Source organism: Armigeres subalbatus, chromosome 2, assembly GCF_024139115.2.
Source record: "Armigeres subalbatus isolate Guangzhou_Male chromosome 2, GZ_Asu_2, whole genome shotgun sequence".
NCBI lineage: Eukaryota > Metazoa > Arthropoda > Insecta > Diptera > Culicidae > Armigeres > Armigeres subalbatus.
In genome coordinates this window covers 342,231,982-342,255,313 of record NC_085140.1, presented here as the reverse complement: position 1 = coordinate 342,255,313, position 23,332 = coordinate 342,231,982, and the positions used below count along the sequence as shown (strand labels likewise).

Sequence of the window (23,332 nt, the reverse complement as noted above, 5' to 3'; positions counted from 1 at the left end):
TTCCTCTGGAAATCGGATAAATTTCCTCTGAATTCGGATGAATTTCCTTTGGGAATTCGGATGAATCTTTTCTGGAAATTCTGATGGATTTCCTTTGGAAATTCAGATGAATTTCCTCTGGATATTTGGATGAATTTCCTCTGGAAATTTGAATGAATTTCCTCTGAATTCGGATGAATTTCCTCTGGAAATTCGAATGAATTTCCTCTGGAAACCAAATGAATTTCCTCTGGAATTCGAATGAATTTCCTCTGGAAATTCGGATGAATTTCCTCTGGAAATCGGATGAATTTCCTCTGAAATTCGGATGAATTTCCTCTGGAAATCGGATGAATTTCCTCTGGAAATCGGATGAATTTCCTCTGAAATCGGATGAATTTCCTCTGGAAATTCGGATGAATTTCCTCTGGAAATTCGGATGAATTTCCTCTGGAAATTCGGATGAATTTCCTCTGGAAATTCGGATGAATTTCCTCTGGAAATCGGATGAATTTCCTCTGGAAATCGGATGAATTTCCTCTGGAAATCGGATGAATTTCCTCTGGAAATCGGATGAATTTCCTCTGGAAATCGGATGAATTTCCTCTGGAAATTCGGATGAATTTCCTTCTGAAATCGGATGAATTTCCTCTGGAAATCGGATGAATTTCCTTGGAAATCGGATGAATTTCCTAAATCGGATGAATTTCCTCTGGAAATCGGATGAATTTCCTCTGGAAATCGGATGAATTTCCTCTGAAATCGGATGAATTTCCTGGAAAATTCGGATGAATTTCCTTCTGAAATCGGATGAATTTCCTGGAAATCGGATGAATTTCCTTCGAAATCGGATGAATTTCCTTCGGAAATCGGATGAATTTCGAAATTCGGATGAATTTCCTTCGGAAATTCGGATGAATTTCCTTCGGAAATCGGATGAATTTCTCTGAAATTCGGATGAATTTCCTTTGAAATTGGATGAATTTCCTTCCGAAATGGATGAATTTCCTCGGAAATTCGGATGAATTTCCTCTGGAAATCGGATGAATTTCCTCGGGGAATTCCGGATGAATTTCCTCTGGAAATTCGGATGAATTTCCTCTGGAAATTCGGATGAATTTCCTCTGGAAATTCGGATGAATTTCCTCTGGAAATTCGGATGAATTTCCTCTGGAAATTCGGATGAATTTTCTCTGGAATTGAATGAATTTCCTCTGGAAATTCGGATGAATTTCCTCTGGAAATTCGGATGAATTTCCTCTGGAAATTCGGATGAATTTCCTCTGGAAATTCGGATGAATTTCCTCTAGAAATTCGGATGAATTGCCTCTGGAAATTCGGATGAATTTCGGATGAATTTCCTCTGGAAATTCGGATGAATTTCCTCTGGATGAATTTCCTCTGGAAATTCGGATGAATTTCCTCTGGAAATTCGGATGAATTTCCTCTGGAAATTCGGATGAATTTCCTCTGGAAATTCGGATGAATTTCCTCTGGAAATTCGGATGAATTTCCTCTGGAAATTCGGATGAATTTCCTTTGGAAATTCGGATGAATTTCCTTTGGAAATTCGGATGAATTTCCTTTGGAAATTCGGATGAATTTCCTCTGGAAATTCGGATGAATTTCCTCTGGAAATTCGGATGAATTTCCTCTGGAAATTCGGATGAATTTCCTCTGGAAATTCGGATGAATTTCCTCTGGAAATTCGGATGAATTTCCTCTGGAAATTCGGATGAATTTCCTCTGGAAATTCGGATGAATTTCCTCTGAATTGAATTCGATGAATTTCCTCTGAAATTGAATTCGATGAATTTCCTCTGAATTGAATTCGGATGAATTTCCTTGAATTGATTCGGATGAATTTCCTCTGGAAATTCGGATGAGTTTCCTCTGCAAATTCGGATGAATTTCCTCTGCAAATTCGGATGAATTTCCTCTGGAAATTCGGTTGAATTTCCTTTGGAAATTCGGATGAATTTCTCTGGAAATTCGGATGAATTTCCTCTGGAAATTCGGATGAATTTCCTCTGAAATTGGATGAATTTCCTCTGGAAATTCGGATGAATTTTCTCTGGAAATTCGGTTGAATTTGTCTGGTAATGTGGAAGAATTTCTTCTGGAAACTCGGATGAATTTCCTCTGGAAATTCGGATGAATTTCCTCTGGAAATTCGGATGAATTTCCTCTGGAAATCGGATGAATTTCCTCTGGAAATCGGATGAATTTCCTCTGGAAATCGGATGAATTTCCTCTGGAAATTCGGATGAATTTCCTCTGGAAATCGGATGAATTTCCTCTGGAAATCGGATGAATTTCCTTTGGAAATTCGGATGAATATCCTCTGCAAATTCGGATGAATTTCCACTGGAAAGTCGGAAGAATTCCCTCTGGAAATCGGATGAATTTCCTCTGGAAATTCGGATGAATTTCCTCTGGAAATTCGGATGAATTTCCTCTGGAAATTCGGATGAATTTCCTCTGGAAATTCTGATGAATTTCCTCTGGAAATTCGGATGAATTTCCTCTGGAAATTCGGATGAATTTCCTCTGGAAATTCGGATGAATTTCCTCTGGAAATTCGGATGAATTTCCTCTGGAAATTCGGATGAATTTCCTCTGGAAATTCGGATGAATTTCCTCTGGAAATTCGGATGAATTTCCTCTGGAAATTCGGATGAATTTCCTCTGGAAATTCGGATGAATTTCCTCTGGAAATTCGGATGAATTTCCTCTGGAAATTCGGAATTCGGATGAATTTCTTTTGGAAATTCGGAATTCGGATGAATTTCCTCTGGAAATTCGGAATTCGGATGAATTTCCTCTGGAAATTCGGATGAATTTCCTCTGGAAATTCGGATGAATTTCCTCTGGAAATTCGGATGAATTTCCTCTGGAAATTCGGATGAATTTCCTCTGGAAATTCGGATGAATTTCCTCTGGAAATTCGGATGAATTTCCTCTGGAAATTCGGATGAATTTCCTCTGGAAATCGGATGAATTTCTCTGGAAATTCGGATGAATTTCCTCTGGAATCGGATGAATTTCCTCTGGAAATTCGGATGAATTTCCTCTGGAAATTCGGATGAATTTCCTCTGGAAATCGGATGAATTTCCTCTGGAAATCGGATGAATTTCCTCTGGAAATCGGATGAATTTCCTCTGGAAATCGGATGAATTTCCTCTGGAAATCGGATGAATTTCCTCTGGAAATTCGGATGAATTTCCTCTGGAAATTCGGATGAATTTCCTCTGGAAATCGGATGAATTTCCTCTGGAAATCGGATGAATTTCCTCTGAAATTCGGATGAATTTCCTCCGGAAATCGGATGAATTTCCTCCGGAAATCGGATGAATTTCCTCCGAAATTCGGATGAATTTCCTCCGAAAATTCGGATGAATTTCCTCCGGAAATTCGGATGAATTTCCTCTGGAATTCGGATAAATTTCCTCTGGAAATACGGATGAATTTCCTCTGGAAATCGGATGAATTTCCTCTGGAAATTCGGATGAATTTCCTCTGGAAATTCGGATGAATTTCCTCTGGAAATCGGATGAATTTCCTCTGGAAATTCGGATGAATTTCCTCTGGAAATCGGATGAATTTCCTCTGGAAATTCGGATGAATTTCCTCTGGAAATCGGATGAATTTCCTCTGGAAATCGGATGAATTTCCTCTGGAAATCGGATGAATTTCCTCTGGAAATTCGGATGAATTTCCTCTGGAAATTCGGATGAATTCCTCTGGAAATCGGATGAATTTCCTCTGGAAATCGGATGAATTTCCTCTGGAAATCGGATGAATTTCCTCTGGAAATCAGATGAATTGCCTCTGGAATCGAATTCGGATGAATTTCCTCTGGAAATTCGCGGATGAATTTCCTCTGGAAATTCGCGGATGAATTCCCTCTGGAAATTCGCGGATGAAATTCCTCTGGAAACTCGCGGATGAATTTACTCTGGAAGTTCGCGGATGAATTTCCTCTGGAAATTGGATGAATTTCCTCGGGAAATTCGGATGAATTTGCTCTGGAAATTCGGATGGATTCCCTCTGGTAAGTCGGATGAATTTCCTCTGGAAATTCGGATGAATTTCCTCTGGAAATTCGGATGAATTTCCTCTGGAAATTCGGATGAATTTCCTCTGGAAATTCGCGGATGAATTTCCTCTGGAAATTCGCGGATGAATTTCCTCTGGAAATTCGGATGAATTTCCTCTGGAAGTCGGATGAATTTCCTCTGAATCGGATGAATTTCCTCTGGAAATTCGAATGAATTTCCTCTGGAAATTCGGATGAATTTCTTTGGAAATTTGGATGAATTTTCTCTGGAAATTCGGATAAATTTCCTCTGGAAATTCGGATGATATTCCTTTGGAGATTCGGATGAATTTCCTTTGGTAATTCGGATGAATGAATTTCCTCTGGAAATTCGAATGAATTTCCTCTGGAAATTCGAATGAATGAATTTCTTCTGGAAATTCGAATGAATTTCCTCTGGAAATCGGATGAATTTCCTCTGGAAATCGGATGAATTTGCTCTGGAAATTCGGATGCATTTGCTCTGAAAATTCGAATGAATTTCCTCCGGAAAATCGTATGAATTTCCTCTGAAAAATCGAATGAATTCCCTCTGGAAAATCGGATAAATTTTCTATGGAAATTCGGATGAATTTCCTTTGGAAATTTGTATGAATTTCCTTTGAAAAAACGGATGAATATCCTCTGTAAAATCAGATAAATTTCCTCTGGAGCTAATCGGATAAATTTTCTCTGGAAAATCGGATGAATTTCCTCAGGAAATTCGGATTAATTTCCTCTGGAAATTCGGATAAATTTCCCCTGGAAATTCGGTTGAATTTCCAAGGGAAATTCGGATGAATTTCACCTGGAAATTCGGATGAATTTCTCCTGAAAATTCGGATGAGTTTCCTCTGCAAATTCGGATGAGTTTCCTCTGCAAATTCGGATGAAATTTCTCTGGAAAATCGGATGAATTTCCTTCGGAAATTCGGATGAATTTCATTCGGAAATTCGGATGAATTTCCTTCGAAATCGGATGAATTTCCTTAGGAAATCGGATGAATTTCCTCTGGAAATCGGATGAATTTCCTCTGGAAATTCGGATGAATTTCCTCTGGAAATTCGGATGAATTTCCTCTGGAAATCGGATGAATTTCCTCTGGAAATCGGATGAATTTCCTCTGGAAATTCGGATGAATTTCCTCTGGAAATTCGGATGAATTTCCTCTGGAAATCGGATGAATTTCCTCTGGAAATCGGATGAATTTCCTCTGGAAATCGGATGAATTTCCTCTGGAAATCGGATGAATTTCCTCTGGAAATCGGATGAATTTCCTCTGGAAATCGGATGAATTTCCTCTGGAAATCGGATGAATTTCCTCTGGAAATCGGATGAATTTCCTCTGGAAATCGGATGAATTTCCTCTGGAAATCGGATGAATTTCCTCTGGAAATTCGGATGAATTTCCTCTGGAAATCGGATGAATTTCCTCTGAAATCGGATGAATTTCCTCTGGAAATTCGGATGAATTTCCTCTGGAATATCGGATGAATTTCCTCTGGAAACTCGGATGAATTTCCTCTGGAAATTCGGATGAATTTCCTCTGGAAATTCGGATGAATTTCCTCTGGAAATTCGGATGAATTTCCTCTGGAAATTCGGATGAATTTCCTCTGGAAATTCGGATGAATTTCCTCTGGAATTGAATTCGGATGAATTTCCTCTGGAATTGAATTCGGATGAATTTCCTCTGGAATTGAATTCGGATGAATTTCCTCTGGAATTGAATTCGGATGAATTTCCTCTGGAATTGAATTCGGATGAATTTCCTCTGGAATTGAATTCGGATGAATTTCCTCTGGAATTGAATTCGGATGAATTTCCTCTGGAATTGAATTCGGATGAATTTCCTCTGGAATTGAATTCGGATGAATTTCCTCTGGAATTGAATTCGGATGAATTTCCTCTGGAATTGAATTCGGATGAATTTCCTCTGGAATTGAATTCGGATGAATTTCCTCTGGAATTGAATTCGGATGAATTTCCTCTGGAATTGAATTCGGATGAATTTCCTCTGGAATTGAATTCGGATGAATTTCCTCTGGAATTGAATTCGGATGAATTTCCTCTGGAATTGAATTCGGATGAATTTCCTCTGGAATTGAATTCGGATGAATTTCCTCTGGGAATTCGGATGAATTTCCTCTGGAAATTCGGATGAATTTCCTCTGGAAATTCGAATGAACTTCCTCTGGAAATTCGGATGTACTTCCTCTGGAAATTCGGATGCATGTTTTCTGGAAACTCGGATGAATTTCTTGCGGAAATCTGGATGATTTTTTTTTCATGTAATGTTTCAAGTATGCGAGTTTGTCATCGATTTCTATCCAAATAATTTCTTCTAAATTGAAATAGCTATCAATGTTATGATAATAAGAATATTTTCATTACACTTTGACGATCATTCTATACAATTTTGACGGTTTCTGAATCCAAAAATGCGAGCATGAATAATAATTCTCAAACACCCACTCTTCACAATGCCCAACCCAGCTACGTCCATGCAGGCGGGTGTTTTGTGCGGTAATTACCCCACACTCCCATCAAACGGCACTTGGCCGGGGCATGCAGAACGACACAAAAAAAAAAGCTAAACCGGCTCAAGCATCATCATCTTTGTGCAAACAGTCGTCTACTTAAACGGATAGTTTAATGATGGTTATTACGATAAATTATTGATCTCGTTTTTTTTTTGCTGTTACGCCACCTTCACCGCCATCATATTGCAGTGATTTGTTTTGCGCCATTGCATGCCATGCTGAGTGTGAGAGAATTTGTTTTTTGTCTACATACAAACATCGTTACATCGTTTTGCCACTTTTATAAACTGATTGCCATACAATTTTATGAATGAGCTTGCCTGATGGCTTCCTTTGCGTTGACTGACTGACCAACTGACTACTGGTCTCATATGGTTGACTTGGTTTATGCATTAGATATCGAAGCGGGGGTCGAAATACGAGGAAACATTTCAATTGAGAAAGTAATTGGGTACAATTTACTTCCAGCAGATTGAAATGTAAAAGGGGGAAATTGCAGTTTTTCTTTTCTTTTGGAAAAAATTGACATGTATAACGTTCTGAGATACGTATTACATTTAAACAGTCATCTTGTTTTATTTTATTTAATTTTTTCATGCAAAAGAATTCCATTTGAGTCAAAGCTAATCTCATTTGCATCCAAGCCAAATCGTGATCAACCAACATTACCGCGACCATCTACAGTTTTTAATCCGTACCCTGAAAGCTCGATTAGCATATCTAAAGCTCGCAGCTGACCCTCTTCCAATCAATTTTCCATACAAATTACTTTAGCTAACTATGTGCTGAATAGGATTACCTTCACCATTATGGCACTATGCAGTGGCAGTAACAGCCAGAAACGCGGCGGAGGTAGAATTCACATTTTCAGCACCTTATTCAACACCACACTGAACCTTCTTGGCCATAGTCGAATCGGCGGTAAAATGAAGAAGGAACAACCCAAAAGCGAAGATTGTTTGTTTGTTTGATTTTATTAGCGGCATGTCACACTGCTAGAGTGCATTCATGCCGTATCCAAAAATATCATTACCCATTAAAATACAACATTTCATTTCTTCTTTGACCTAGTGTTGTACACTTTCCATCCTGAATCGGACAGATTTTCTCCACTATACTGCAACTCTTCTCGGCAGCTCTCATCATCACACGATCTTTTCCGATCTTGTTTATATCTAGCCTCGATCGATTCGCTTGTTCCAGTCGACAGCCGTCTCTTTGCCGTGGCTCCGGATTGTGGGTTGTTGTGTGCGTCGTCGTCGTCGTCGCCGTCGTTTTCATCGTTGTCGCTGATGTTGTGATCTGCCGCATGCGGGGTAGCTTCAATTGTATCGGTGCGATACTCGTTTTCGTCCACGTCTTTGCTCTGTTTTTCGGCGATGTTAGAAGCTGTTCGTTTTTCTTGCTGAGTTCCTCCGCTCGATGTAATTTGTTTTTTGCCTCGGATTGTCACTAGTGTAGATTCGTTGTCTATCACCATACGCGATGGTATTTGCACTTCCATCCTCATCCGTATCACTCTGACACCGTTCGGTACCCCAGGAAAGAAATTCTTCCAAACTTCGTTTTGTATGGAGATAACTTTTCCATACTGCTCCATGTGTTGGGTGATGGTTGTATTAGACATACTTGGTGGCAGGTCATGTAGCCTCACGGTGGTAGTGGGCCCATCTACATATATAGGGATATAATACTTTATACCCTGGCATCGGAATGTGTATCGCAGATGGTGCTCTTTTTGCAGCCGCAATGCCAACCCTGCATCGTTCAATTCGATGAGCACACAGTTTCGCAAGTTGTGCAATTGGATATTTCTAACATCCGCCATGTTGAGTTTAAGATCGACGTCGATTACTTCCTTCACTTGTTCCAGCGTAGGTCGTGTCGGAAGAACGCTGAAATCGACGACTAGCGTGTTTCGCCTGTTCGAAGACATTTTGCGACGAATGCAAAAAATGTTTCGCGACAGGATCCACAAAAAAATGCTATAAACTGTGAGAACGTAGCGAGCTATCCGAAAACACGACTATCGCGCACGAGAAGCGGTTGCCAACTGAGAAAAGCGAAGAGAACAACCCATTCCTTATCGCATCCCTTTAAATCGCTCAAATTTACACGAGTAGAACACGACCTCCGGAACGCTGCTCCGGGGCGGCGGCTTGGCGGTTTGCTTTTCGTTTCAGAGTTTGATTCGATTGAGAGATACAGCAGGCAATGCGCGGTCTATCTGTTGGTTAAACAACGAGAGGCAAGGTGGTTCGACGACCAGTGCCTCTCGGATATTGAAAATTCATTTCGTATATCACATTGTTTTGCTTCCGAGTTCATGTCCTGCGATACCGCAGGCTGGAGATCGTTATCTTCAATGCTTTTACCAAAACCCATCGTACGCGGATAACCTTTGGCACACACAAATTCATTTTTTCCCCATTCTCTTCTATTCCACAGACGAATGTTTCCGACGGTGCGCGTTTCATTTTCCGGCCCTCTGAGGCAGGTCACCCCGGCCGATCGGTATGTCGTCCTGATGGACATCGTGCCGCTCGATAATCGACGCTATCGCTATGCGTACCATCGATCTTCCTGGCTGGTGGCAGGAAAGGCAGATCCTCCACCGCCGCCCCGGCTGTACGCCCATCCGGATACGCCACTCGGTGCGGAAGCCTTGAGGAAACAGGTCATCTCGTTCGAGAAGGTTAAGCTGACCAACAACGAGATGGATAAGAATGGTCAAGTAAGTGTACGTAATCGTAAGTTTTTGTGTGCATTTGAGTGTTTCTAGTTTTAATCTAGAAGAAAAACGAGACCACGAGAGCAACTTAGATCAGTTCATAGGATTTTATTAGGACGCAAACCAGCGTTCTCCAGAAAGTCTTTTCAAATATTTCATAGCATTACGGAAAGAGTCGATTCATATTAAAATACCAATTTTTATTGCATGTTTGTCATATTATCATAGGATTGAATATCAATCCTCAAAGGAGATGATATAAGACCAAATTTAAACGTATTTTGTAATTTAAAACACCTGAAACCTCGAGTGCTTGTTTTATAAACTTATACAGATAACAATTTCAGTCATTTTGTTATAATCACAGCAACTAGCTATTTCTCTGTAACTAGTGGAATTCAAGAACTGTTGGGCAGAGTTGTGAAGAAAGCATCAAGCTAAAAGTTCACCATACAATACATTTTGAAATTCAGCTTCTGAAAATAATTATTGTCAAACCATCAAATGATGAAACCCTAATTACCAATTAATCGATACCATCTTTGTTTACATCAAGGATATACAGTGGAAAAATACTTCAATGCCTTCAAACACTGAAGGCCCTAAGTGAAAGAAAAGAAGAAAGTTTTGTTAAGAAAATTATTTTGAGCTTTTTGGTGTCATAAGACGAGTTTGTACAATCCCAATTAATTGGTGGAATTAAATGAGATTGTACAAACTCGTCTTATAACAAGTGAAGAAAATTTTAACATGATCACTTTCATTAGCACCCTATTCTACATTCTTGGAATTTTCGGAAATTAGATCGCAACAGAATGCTAATTAATCTAGACCAACATTTGAAAAGGGCGTAACAGCCAAAATTTATTCCTTCTGATTCTTTGTCTACATATATAGCTACATATGTAGACAAAGAATCAGAAGGAATAAATTTTGGCTGTTACGCCCTTTTCAAATGTTGGTCTAGAAATATTAAAGCATTTGTGCAGACTTTGAAGCATACTTACGATTATCTAGAAGTGCTTGTTAAGTTTCAACAAACACTTCGGTTTCAAGAATTTCTACAGATTTACGTAAATTCTTTAAGGTTCCAGATTTCTTGCGAGATTTCAAGAAATATTTTGTACTTTTGAAATTGATAAATGCATCCTGAAAATCTAACAGACTTTCCAGATTTTATTTTAAGGATTAAAAATAAGATTCTTTGATAGATTCCAAAAGCTTTACGACACACACTTTCGACAACTCATGAATTCATTCCTAGCCAAGTTGATGCAATATGTGCTGTTGAACTTTTATTTATTTGATTGTATGAGTGCCTTACACCTATGGCTTCTGTATTGTAGAGCTCCATGATCTTCGGTCTTGGGCGAAAGGTTTAGGGTGTGCTAGCGTGTTCGCGACTTTGCGCGAGATCGCCAGCCTCCATTCGATTTTCTTTTTCTATTATTTTGCTTTTCGACGTTACACTAATTGACCAGAAAGCTGGCTTCCGAGCCTCTTGAAAGGAGGCTCCCGAGCCTCTTGAAAGGAGGCTTCCGAGCCTCTTGAAAGGAGGCTTGAGCCTCTTGGAAGGAGGCTTGAGCCTCTTGGAAGGAGGCTTCCGAGGCCTCTTGGAAGGAGGCTTCCTGAGCCTCTTGGAAGGAGGCTTGAGCCTCTTGGAAGGAGGCTTCCAAGCCTCTTGGAAGGAGGCTTGAGCCTCTTGGAAGGAGGCTTCCGAGCCTCTTGAAAGGAGGCTTGAGCCTCTTGGAAGGAGGCTTGAGGCCTCTTGGAAGGAGGCTGAGCCTCTTGGAAGGAGGCTTGAGCCTCTTGGAAGGAGGCTTCTGAGCCTCTTGGAAGGAGGCTTCCAGGCCTCTTGGAAGGAGGCTTCTGAGCCTCTTGGAAGGAGGCTTCCGAGCCTCTTGGAAGGAGGCTCTGAGCCTCTTGGAAGGAGGCTTGAGCCTCTTGGAAGGAGGCTTCTGAGGCCTCTTGGAGGAGGCTTGAGGCCTCTTGGAAGGAGGCTTCTGAGCCTCTTGGAAGGAGGCTTGAGCCTCTTGGAGGAGGCTTGAGCCTCTTGGAAGGAGGCTTCCAGGCCTCTTGGAAGGAGGCTTCTGAGCCTCTTGGAAGGAGGCTTGAGCCTCTTGGAGGAGGCTTGAGGCCTCTTGGAGGAGGCTGGAGCCTCTTGGAAGGAGGCTTGAGCCTCTTGGAGGAGGCTTCTGAGCCTCTTGGAAGGAGGCTTGAGCCTCTTGGAAGGAGGCTGAGCCTCTTGGAAGGAGGCTCTGAGCCTCTTGGAGGAGGCTCTGAGCCTCTTGGAAGGAGGCTTGAGCCTCTTGGAAGGAGGCTTCCGAGCCTCTTGGAAGGAGGCTTCTGAGCCTCTTGGAAGGAGGCCTGAGCCTCTTGGAAGGAGGCTTGAGCCTCTTGGAAGGAGGCTTGAGCCTCTTGGAAGGAGGCTTCTGAGCCTCTTGGAAGGAGGCCTGAGCCTCTTGGAAGGAGGCTGGAGCCTCTTGGAAGGAGGCTTCCAGAGCCTCTTGGAAGGAGGCTTGAGCCTCTTGGAAGGAGGCTGAGCCTCTTGGAAGGAGGCTCTGAGCCTCTTGGAAGGAGGCTTCTGAGCCTCTTGGAACGATGCTTCCGAGCCTCTTGGAACAGGGCTTGAGCCTCTTGGAAGGAGGCTTCGAGCCTCTTGGAAGGAGGCTTGAGCCTCTTGGAAGGAGGCTTCCGAGCCTCTTGGAAGGAGGCTCCTGAGCCTCTTGGAAGGAGGCTTGAGCCTCTTGGAGGAGGCTTGAGCCTCTTGGAAGGAGGCTTGAGCCTCTTGGAAGGAGGCTTGAGCCTCTTGGAGGAGGCTTCCGAACCTCTTGGAAGGAGGCTCTGAGCCTCTTGAAAGGAGGCTTCGAGCCTCTTGAAAGGAAGCTTCCGAGCCTTTTGAAAGGAGGCTTGAGGCCTCTTGAAAGGAGGCTCTGAGCCTCTTGAAAGGAGGCTTCGAGCCTCTTTGAAAGGGAGGCTCTGAGCTTCCCTTGAAAGGGAGGCTTCTGAGCCTCTTGAAAGGAGGCTTCTGAGCCTTCTTGAAAGGAGGCTCTGAGCCTCTTGAAGGAGGCTTTGAGGCCTCTTGAAAGGGGCTTCTGAGCCTCTTGAAAGGAGGCATCTGAGCCTCTTGAAAGGAGGCTTCCTGAGCCTCTTGAAAGGGAGGCTTGAGCCTCTTGAAAGGAGGCTTCTGAGCCTCTTGAAAGGAGGCTTCTGAGCCTCTTGAAAGGAGGTTTCTGAGCCTTTTGAAAGGAGGCTTCCGAGCCTCTTGAAAAGAGGCTTCCGAGCCTCTTGAAAGGAGGATTCCGACCTTCTTGAAAGGAGGCTTCCGAGCCTCTTGAAAGGAGGCTTCCGAGCCTCTTGAAAGGAGGCTTCCGAGCCTCTTGAAAGGAGGCTTCCGAGCCTCTTGAAAGGAGGCTTCCGAGCCTCTTGAAAGGAGGCTTCCGAGCCTTGATTTATTGATCGTCATGCATATTATAGACAATACAATGTTATACATCCGCCATTACGCATTTTTGTCCGAGGTACTCCCTGCGACCAGCATGTACAGAGGTACATGTACCCCAGTTTGAGAACCGCTGCTCTTACACATACATTGTCAGTACAAGACATAATCCTGGAAACTGACTGTCATAAGACGAGTTTAGTATTATTCCATTGAATTCCACCTCGTTGTGGAATTAAACACGTCTTTGGAGTACATAAATGTAGTTCAAACATAAAATCGAGAGTATTTTATTTTTTTTTTTTCTTGTCTTTATTAAGGAGACTTCTAGAGTATTTTAAAGTGGAGAACTAAAAACCACCTAACTACACCAAAGGATTCGCAGGAGGATTCTCCAGATGGGCTTGTAATTCTGGATCGATCTTCTATTGCTCCCTTCGCTGGTAGATATAATCGATTCCAATCTGCTGATCATGTCTGCAACCATGACGTCAGTTGATTTCATACAATTTCTAGATCAAATTTGATCTGTTGACCTGTAACGGCGGCAAACAACTTTTCGGCCAAACTACCAGTTCGGTAGTATGTTCCTTTCGGCCAACTGACTTTCCGGCTAAACCATGTTCGACCTTATATTCGTTTCGGCCACACGTTTAATTCGATCCAATGGAATTCGGTAATATGATTGTATGTAGGGGAAGGTGGTCGGTTGTCGGCACCCCGTCGTAACTTTTGACAGAAAACATATGTGGTCGTTCTGACATTTGCCATGCGTGTCCTATGTAATCACTATCTTGTTGTTTCCATCTTTGTTTTGTTTTACAGAGAAAACACGTTTTTCTCAAGTGAAACCCAACTCCAAAGTTTTTTTTGGTCATTTGCTTAGTGTTCAAAAACAAAGTAAACGATCGAAATGGTGAGCACATTATTTACGTATTTACAAAGCAAAATTTATTCTATTTTGTGATGCATAATTGAATGCCATCGTAGCGGTCGCAATTTAACTATTATTTTTACTTTTCAAAAGGGTCACTCATTTGGGTTGTCATCATCATTCCAGGCTATAAGCAAAACTAATTATTTTAAAAATCTTGATAAAATGTGTATAATGTACCTAAATGTAATAAATTTCATTTCTATTGACACAATGAATCATGATTTTACCAGCCATAACGCTCCCATTTTATTGTTTTTCATTTGGTGTGTTTTTTTAGGGTGCCGACAACCGACCACCTTTTTCGAAATGGCATAAAATCAACGCTTAACAAAATTCTTTATAAAAATTTTCCAATAAATAAAATAAAACAAAGCTCTCCACCAGTTATTAGCTGATGCCTTGTGGCTTCCATTGTTATGCAAATATTACCACATTGTGCAATTGGAAGAAAGTTATGGACCAAAAATAAAAGGGTGCCGACAGCCGACCACCTTCCCCTATATCGTATTATGCAGTCAAGTGGTATTAGGACAAAGGACGGGAAGGATCGTTTGGCCGAAGGCCACAAGGCCGAAAGTTGTTCGACCGAATATGTCATTTTGGCGAACAAAACATCTGGTCATTGGGCATTGGGTCGAAAATGTTATTCGGTCGAACTGGCCATTTCTCGCTTAACTTTTCAAAAGGACCTAAGTAACATTTTTTTCATGAATCAATTTGAATAGCGCAATAAACAGACAACATGAAAGCTATTTATTGCTGATTGCTGATTCAAATTAATTCATGAAAAAATGTTACTTAGGTCCTTTTGAAAAGTTAAGCGAGATTTGGATGAAATGGTTGTTTGACAGAAAGCACCGTTTGGCTGAAAACTGTTGTTTGACCGAACTGGTTATCTAATCGAAAAAGTCTTTTTGCCGAATGGATATTTTGATCGAAATGATCGTCATGTTACTTGTTCAGCAAATGTTACACATCCAAAAGACTTTTTGGGGAAAGGACCAGTTAGTTTCATGTGAAGAGCCCGGTGTAACAGCCGGGATGCAATTGTTAACAGATCCTGACAATTTGTTTGTACCGCGAATGATATGAAAATTTTTACCCGTATATTTTAAAAAGAGGCAGTGTCTGGATCGTGAAAATAAAATGCATGCTAGTGGGTGGAATCAAGCGTGACAGGGCCCACCTGACAAGAGATGTCGAGTCATGGCTTGCTGCTCTCCGACTGACATGCTGAAGTGTTGATATACAATTACACGCTAATGGTAACTTGCTCAAACCCCACATTCTCCTTCTTGTCTTATAAAAGAGGAAAAAAATCCTCTAGCATAAGACGCAATGATTTTTTCCTAAGTTATTTGCACGAGACGCAGATGAACATTAAACATGTTGCATTTGAGAGACCGATTAATTCGTTTGAAAACCGAACTACAACATAAACTTATCTAAATAACGTGGTTTTCAATTGCAGAACAACGATATGGAAGTCAGTAGATTGTATCGTTTAAATGTTAAACAAAATTGGTACCCAGTGTTATGCATAAGTCCATTTTACAAAATTTCGAGAAAACAACAAAAACTGCTTTTGAATAAATTGGCATCAAATCTTTCGATTTCTTCGATACAGATCAATAGTTTTTGGCAAAACTCAACACTGTAGGACACTTCCAGTGCGAAAACTGTAAGCAGTAATTCATAGTTGTTCTTCAAAGTGCGTGCACATATGTAGTTTTCAAACAAACGAAAAAATTCATACATTCCTGAACAAAAATCTGGTAGTAACATCCGTGGAACGAAATATGCTGAATATAAAGAGTATGAGTCATTTCAAATTTCTAGGTCAAATGCAGAACGCTTATTTGAAATAAGTTCCTGGAAATGCATGCAGTATTTGGGATAACGGCAGCACAGGGGAGTTCAAGAATGGTCAGACTTTGTACACACAACCAGCGGATGGCAGATTTTAATACAGCTCTGCATAAGAACCTTACAGAATCTGTATAATAATTTGGCATATACAATTTCTGAAGATTTTAATACAATTGTTGTAATTTTACAAAATTGTATATGCCAAGATTTTATACAAAAATAGTCAGATTTGGTTTTTTTAAAGTAGTATTAGCTGTAAATCTATATGGAAAAAGGAACAAAAGTCCCAAAATAACAAGAAAGGTCAATCTAATGACTATCAACACTAGTAAACGAATCTTCTCTTCTAGACAAATCTGGACCAACATTTGATAAAAGCGTAACTTTCAAAATTTATTCTTTCCAGTTCTTTGCCTATGTATATGTTATCTGTATACAACCAAGCGGAAAAAATAAATTTTGGCTGTTACGCATTTAGCAAATGTTGGTCCAGAAATCTTTTTAAAACAGCAAACCTCTTTAGCTTATGGTTTTCCGTTTTGTTTTTCGCATGTTTCAACGAATCCAATTTAGACGACATTGGCCTTACACTTCACCAGCATCTCTGCTGCTAGCATCCTAAGTCTCCTTGAACCGACGACCAATCGATGTGCCTCTCTTTACAAAGCAGAACTTTTTCGCAGCCCATCTCGCGAAGCTGTTTGCTAGCGGGAAAATGCACAGCAAAAATTATGGAAATTGAACCTCAGTTTAATTGCAATCTTAGTTAAGAATATGGTTTTAAAAAGTATACTCAGGCCTGTACCACACACAATATTGCTTAAATAACTGAACATTTGGCAATATGCATTTATTTTAATGCACAAGCTTTAAAATAAACTTCAAATTAACAATAATTTTTGCTGTGTAGAAAAAGACCTTCCTCAGGACTTAATCGTGCCATTTGACAGTACGTTAGAACGGTTCATTTACAGAGCTGCTCTTTAATTACTCTCATTTTTACCGCCGAAACTGATGAAGACCGAACAAGCTGCTAGGATGCGATGCGGGGTGAAAGGTTTCAAGAACTAAATGCCATTTTGAGAAGTCTTTTAGCGTAATTGAGTTTTCCTACAACTTCCAGTCCCTAAACCCATCAACGACTAACCTAGCCGGGCTAGGGCGACAACGGCGGCAACGTCGTCGTCGTCGTCATCGTCGGTCCCTCCGAAGAACGATGACACCTCGAATGGCCACATGTCGCGTATCGATTTTCTACCGTGATATTTATATCTTTATTATTTGTGTTGGTTATTTTGTTACACCTCTTCGATTTTCATTCTCCCACTCCGGTCCCCGTTGGCTGCTTTCGGGAGCTTTGCAGAGTTGTGGGTTTCTGCCAGTGCCAGTGGCGTTGTTGGCAACATCGTCGTCGACGACGACTATTATTGTGGCGATGGTATCAATTTCATCAAATCATAATTTATAGATTACCATCGTATGTATCTTCGTCTTGGTCTTGGCTGTTGTCGTCCGTCGTGGACATTCGTCTTCGCCACCCACCGTAGACGATGATTTTGTACTTGAATCTTCGCGGGGTGGTAGTGGCAAGTCAACACAGTATATGTACAAGGAACGGGACTTTATTTATTGGCCCGTCTTCGTGCACTTGCCAAGGATTTCTAGTGCTACATTGCAAATTTATAAGATGCCATTTTCCAAGTGGGAAAAGATGGAAGCTGCTTATTATGGATCCATCGCCTATTTACTCTTGCAGAGATGTTTACTTTAGTGTTTAAGTATTTTGACTAGAGCATTAGTGATTAATCATAGATTTAATCATGATTAATGAATAATGGGTTATTTAATCATTATTCATTAATCATAATCATACAAAAATACTATTCAATCATTAATCATTAATCGTTAATCATAGATTTTGCATTTAATCATTAATCACGAATCGTATTCATGATTGTTTTGAGTTTATTCATAATCAACAATTTTAATCATTGCATACATTGCTTTTATTCATTATTCTTTAATCATAATCATACAATTTTTATACCTTTAATAACATAGTTTGGCAGAAAGGTTACTATGTTATTGACTATAGTTATTGATCACTATGCAAATCAATAAATTTGATTATTCATAATCATTAATCATTAATCATATCGATCGTTAATCATTAATCATACAGATATTGAGTCAACATTTAATCACGATCGGTAATCGTTAATCATACTTCAATCGTTTTATTCTTTAATCATAATCGTTAATCATTGTCAAAAATAATTTTAATCGTTAATCATAATCATTAATCATTGTCAAAAATGAATAAATCATTAATCATAATCTTTAATCATAGAGTTGAATGGTTTAATCATAAGAAATTTAATCATTCATTGGAAGCTTTATTCATTAACGCTCTGATTTTGACAAAACCAGATGCGTAGAATTTTTGGAGTTAATATCTAACTGTATGAGTACCTGCGGTAATGGTTGTTGGGAACATTGAATTGAGGTTTTGCATTGGTTAAGTGATGAATAGACGAACGAGTTTTATTAAAATTAAAGGTTCAACACCATACAAATTTGCTTTGTAGGATGTTTTGTTCAACAATTTTAATTGTGATACATTATTATTGCATTATAATACTCCCATTTCCAATATATAAAGTAAAGAGCTTCCTCGACAATAACTCCCAAGTCATTTACCAACGTGGCGATAACGATCAAGGTAAACATCACTTTAATATAAATAAACATCCAGTCACATTCAACTGTCTGCAGTCAAAATTTCCATAATTTCCCAATAGTCGTAACTTTAACAATCTACACACAACCCGACCGACACAACTCCATTCCATCAATCATAATCCCAGTCAGCTCCACGGGAGTCCAAACAAGCAAACAACTCTCAAACAACCGCACCACAAACGAAAATATCCTTCTATCCAATAAAAAAAACAGAACCAACGCCTACGACTTAATTAAATCATCGCATGTAGAGTTAAAGTCCCGCCGCGCGTGGACCAGACGCAGAGCTTTGCTTTCCTGATGGAAACAACCGCCATAACATTGACACTTTATGCGAGCCTTTTCCGTTTGACACCTGCTCGCCTTCTTCCTTTCCACCGCGTAAGAAACTCGGACGGACCCTCAAAAAAGTGGACGCATATTTGCATGCCGCCCCCGCCTAGATGTGTTCATCTCGCTAACCCACCGACGTGTAATCCCAACTTTATGTTTATTTCACCAACCTAACACATTCGCACCTTTTGGTTTTGGTGCTGTTCGATGAGGAAAAAGGAATTGCCGTCTGCACGATTGGGGCTGGGATCTTCCAAAGGGTACTTTTGCTAGAATTTTCTTTGCTCCACTTCTGGCAGAAGTTGAGGAAAAACCCATTTGACCGTACTGTTTATTAATATTTATAGTAACGACTGCCTGGTGAGCTGCTCAAAGTGCCGAAAGTGGCACAGGAAAACGGCCCTGACAGGTGATTGGGTATCCATTAAAGGATTATGTGTGGAGGCATGGAGTGTCACACAACGGGGTTAAACACAGTTAAAGTGGTCAACATTGATGGACGATTATTGAAACGAAATGGAGAAAATGAGGAACAAACATCAAGCCTACTTGTCTCATCGTGACCGCATATGCGTCCCATTATCAAAGAAAAAGGGACTTATATGCGCCAATCAATCTGGGACACACTGGCTTGATGTGTTTTTTCGGCTTTTCCTGAACAAACATTGCATTAAAATGCATTAAGTTGCATTCGAGTACATTATAATGATATGACCGTTACAGATTCCAACTCTAAAACGACAACCAAGGCGACTCTAACCATCTATCCATTTCCATCGGCGCTTACGGAGTTGCAGAGGACTCCTCAGTCTTTTATACCAATCAGTGTCGAACTAATTTTCCTCCCCTAATCCTAAATTGCCTGTGAGGACGTGGCCGGCATCTTTCATTTCATTTATTAAGTTTACATCTAAACAGATAACACTGAATCAACAATATATGGCCACAATACACGATTCGAGGCCGCATCTCTTCATCGTCGAAGACGCCAAACGCTCGCCGAATCGTTTTGCACCTGGTCTGCCCATCTCGCTCGCTGCGCTCCACGCCGTCTCGTACCTGCCGGATCGGAACCGAACACCATTTTGCAGGGTTGCTGTCCGGCATTCTTGCAACATGTCCTGCCCATCGTACACTTCCGGCTTTAGCTACCTTCTGGATACTGGGTTCGCCGTAGAGCAGGGCGAGCTCATGGTTCATTCTTCGCCGCCACACACCGTCTTCTTGTACACCGCCAAAGATGGTCCTAAGCACCCGTCTCTCGAATACTCCGAGTGCTTGCAAGTCCTCCTCGAGCATTGTCCAGGTTTCATGTCCGTAGAGGACTACCGGTCTTATTAACGTCTTGTACATGACACATTTGGTGCGGTAGCGAATCTTTTTCGACCGCAGTTTCTTCTGGAGCCCGTAGTAGGCCCGACTTCCACAGATTATGCGCCTTCGTATTTCACGACTAACATTGTTATCAGCCGTTAGCAAGGATCCAAGGTAGACGAATTCCTCGACCACCTCGAAGGTATCCCCGTCTATCGTAACACTGCTTCCCAGGCGGGCCCTGTCGCGCTTGGTTCCGCCCACAAGCATGTACTTTGTCTTTGACGCATTCACCACCAGTCCAACTTTTGTTGCTTCATGTTTCAGGCGGATGTACAGTTCTGCCACCTTTGCAAATGTTCGGCCGACAATGTCCATGTCATCCGCGAAACAAATAAATTGACTGGATCTGTTGAAAATCGTACCCCGGCTGTTACACCCGGCTCTCCGCATGACACCTTCAAGCGCAATGTTGAACAACAGGCACGAAAGTCCATCACCTTGTCTTAGTTCCCGGCGCGATTCGAACGAACTGGAGTGTTCGCCCGAAATCTTCACACAGTTTTGCACACCATCCACCGTTGCTTTGATCAGTCTGGTAAGCTTTCCAGGAAAGCTGTTCTCGTCCATAATTTTTAATAGCTCTACGCGGTCTATACTGTCGTATGCCGCCTTGAAATCAACGAACAGATGGTGCGTTGGGACCTGGTATTCACGGTATTTTTGAAGGATTTGCCGTACAGTAAAGATCTGGTCCGTTGTCGAGCGGTCGTCAATGAAGCCGGCTTGATAACTTCCCACGAACTCATTCACTAATGGTGACAGACGACGAAAGATGATCTGGGATATCACTTTGTAGGCGGCATTAAGGGTGGTGATCGCTCGTTCTCACACTCCAGTTTGTCGCCTTTCTTGTAGATGGGGCATAAAACCTCTTCCTTCCACTCCTGCGGTAGCTGTTCAGTTTCCCAGATTCTGACTATCAATTTTTGCAGGCAAGTGGCTAGCTTTTCCGGGCCCATCTTGATGAGCTCAGCTCCGATACCATCCTTACCAGCTGCTTTATTGGTCTTCAGCTGTTGGATGGCATCCTTAACTTCCCTCAAGGTGGGGGCTGGTTGGCTTCCATCGTCCGCTGAACTGACGTAGTCATCTCCTCCGCTGCCTTGACTTTAACTGCCTGTACTCTCAGCGCCATTCAAATGTTCATCGTAGTGCTGCTTCCACCTTTCGATCACCACACGTTCGTCCGTCAAGATGCTCCCGCCTTTGCGGGATGCGTTGAGCTTCTGGTAGAATTTGCTAGGTCTTGGGTGACGACGCCAAGGTGAGGTCGTTGTAGGCAGAAGTGACCCTCCAGTGCAATCACTTGGACGAGGTCACGAACGCGGACGACGTCGTCTCTGCCGTCAGAGAACAGTGCGGTACAGAGGTCGAGAAGACATATGTACGCCTAAGATGCGGTCCCTTTGGCACGTAGGTAGCCTACCTTAGGTTATCGGTTGTGGAAGCCAAAAAGGTAATGGAGCGAGGGAAGTTGAAGATCAGCTGGTCAGTATGATAGTGAGAAAACTGCATCCGCCTTCCGAGGATAGGTGCTATTGGTGCTCAGACTTGGGGCACAAGTTCTACAACTGTAAGGTCCCAGACTGTAGCAACCAGTCTTCGTTGTGGTGAGGAAGGGCACAAGGCGCAGGAATGCAATAAGGCACCAAAGTGCCTCATCTGCGCCAGCAAAAGGCTAGCCTGTAACCAAGTTATGGGTGGATCTTCGTGTCCCATCGGAGAGACAAACAAAAAGAAGCCGTGCTAATAACAAAGCTGAATTTCAACCACTGTGCAACTGCCCAGCAGCTGCTGTGGCAGTCGGTCTCGGAGCCCTCCTATCCAACCCGTACCAAGTCGCTGTCGATAACGGCAATTGGGTGGCGGACGGGTCCAGGATGGCGGCTATTTGCACGACGGACGGTACCCGATCCAAGAGGTGGTGCACTCCTCTGCTGATTGTCTCGCGATAGACAAGATCAATGGTGTGTTCCATTGTTGCTGCTATACCCCACCAAGGTGGCCATTAGAACAGTTTAACCAGATGATCGATAGGCTATCGTCTGACCTAGTGGGTCGTAAGCTGGTCGTCATAGCAGAAAATGTTAACGCTTGGGCAGTGGAGTGCCCCTGTACCAATCGAAGGGGTTAAGCGTCACTAGAGGCGCTAGCAAGGCTCGACACAGTGCTAGTCAATAATAGCTCCGCTAGCACGTTCCGGAGGAACTCTTAACAGGATTGACGTAAAGTTCGTCAAAGTTTTCATTGCGGCCCTGGGACGGATTGGAGGCCAACACTGAAGGTCTAAGCGGGGATGCGCTGGTAGCTGTCCTATCACGCGCGTGCGACGCCACCATGCCGAGGAAAGGCCTGCCGAGAAATGACAGACTCCCGGTACACTGGTGGAGAGCCGAGATTGTGGCCCTTAGATCAACCTGCCTCAAAGCTAGATGAAGTAGGCAACGTGCCCGCACCGAGGATGAAAGAGCGGGCCGCCGTGAAGTGTTCCGAGCTGCGAAACTGGCCTTCAACAAGGCCATCAAGAGCAGTAAGAGAGCGTGTTTCGACAACCTATGCGAAGAAGCCAACGAGAATCCGTGGGGTGACGCTTACAGGATAATGATGGCCAAGACCAACGGTAGCTTTTCACCCCCGGAATGGTCCCCGGATAGGGTGGCGAGGATAATCAAGGTACTCTTTCCGTCCCGAGCCCCAAGTCCCTGGCCTCTTGCACCGCAAGGCGATATGTGTGCGGCCGAAATGGTGGCTCCGGTGACGAATGAAGAGTTATTCGCGGTGGTGAAATCCCTGGTAACGAACAAACTCCAGGGCCTGATGGAGTTCCGAACAGTGCTCTCAAGGCAGCAATCTTAGCGAACCCGAACATGTGCATGCTAGCTATACAGATGCCTTGATGATTGTAGATTCCTCGAAAGATGGAAAAGGCAGACAGACGGGCGACCTATCGGCGTATAGACCAATCTGTCTTATAGACACGACGGGCAAGTTGCCTAATAGGATCATCCTTAACAGGCTGACCCCGTACTCAGAGGGTACGGAGGACCTGTCAAACAATCAGTTCGGTAAAGACAGATGAGATAGCGATCCAACAAAAAAGGCGAGATATTCGATACTGTGCATTAGTGACACTTAATGTGAAGAACGCATTCAACAGTGCAAGCTGGGATGCCAAAGCACTCTCATTACACTGGCTACGGGGGACTTGTATCGGATTTTGGAAAGCTATTTCCACAACCGTGTACTATTATACGTGATCAATACCGGTCAGAGAAGTGTTCCTATTTTCACAGGAGTTC

At 42.2% G+C, this 23,332-nt stretch overlaps 2 protein-coding genes across 3 annotated transcripts in view; one reads left to right on the top strand and one right to left on the bottom strand.

Annotated features, from left to right (window-relative positions):
- The window catches only part of LOC134212859 (T-box protein H15-like), a 146,353-nt gene that overhangs the window by 104,489 nt on the left and 18,532 nt on the right, over nt 1–23,332 (top strand). The window contains exon 4 of one of the 2 annotated variants that reach the window (XM_062691104.1): nt 9,051–9,342. In XM_062691104.1, coding sequence (XP_062547088.1) covers nt 9,051–9,342 — 292 coding nt within the window. The remainder of the gene's footprint in view (nt 1–9,050; nt 9,343–23,332) is intronic. The other variant, XM_062691105.1, reaches the window with a different exon arrangement.
- On the bottom strand, nt 7,654–8,538 carry LOC134216347 (uncharacterized). The gene has a single exon (XM_062695258.1). The coding sequence runs from the start codon at nt 8,536–8,538 to the stop codon at nt 7,654–7,656; it is 885 nt and encodes a 294-aa protein (XP_062551242.1).

Coding starts and splice junctions, on each gene's coding strand:
- LOC134216347 (XM_062695258.1), bottom strand. CDS start 8,538: ATGTCTTCGAACAGGCGAAACACGCTAGTCGTCGATTTCAGCGTTCTT.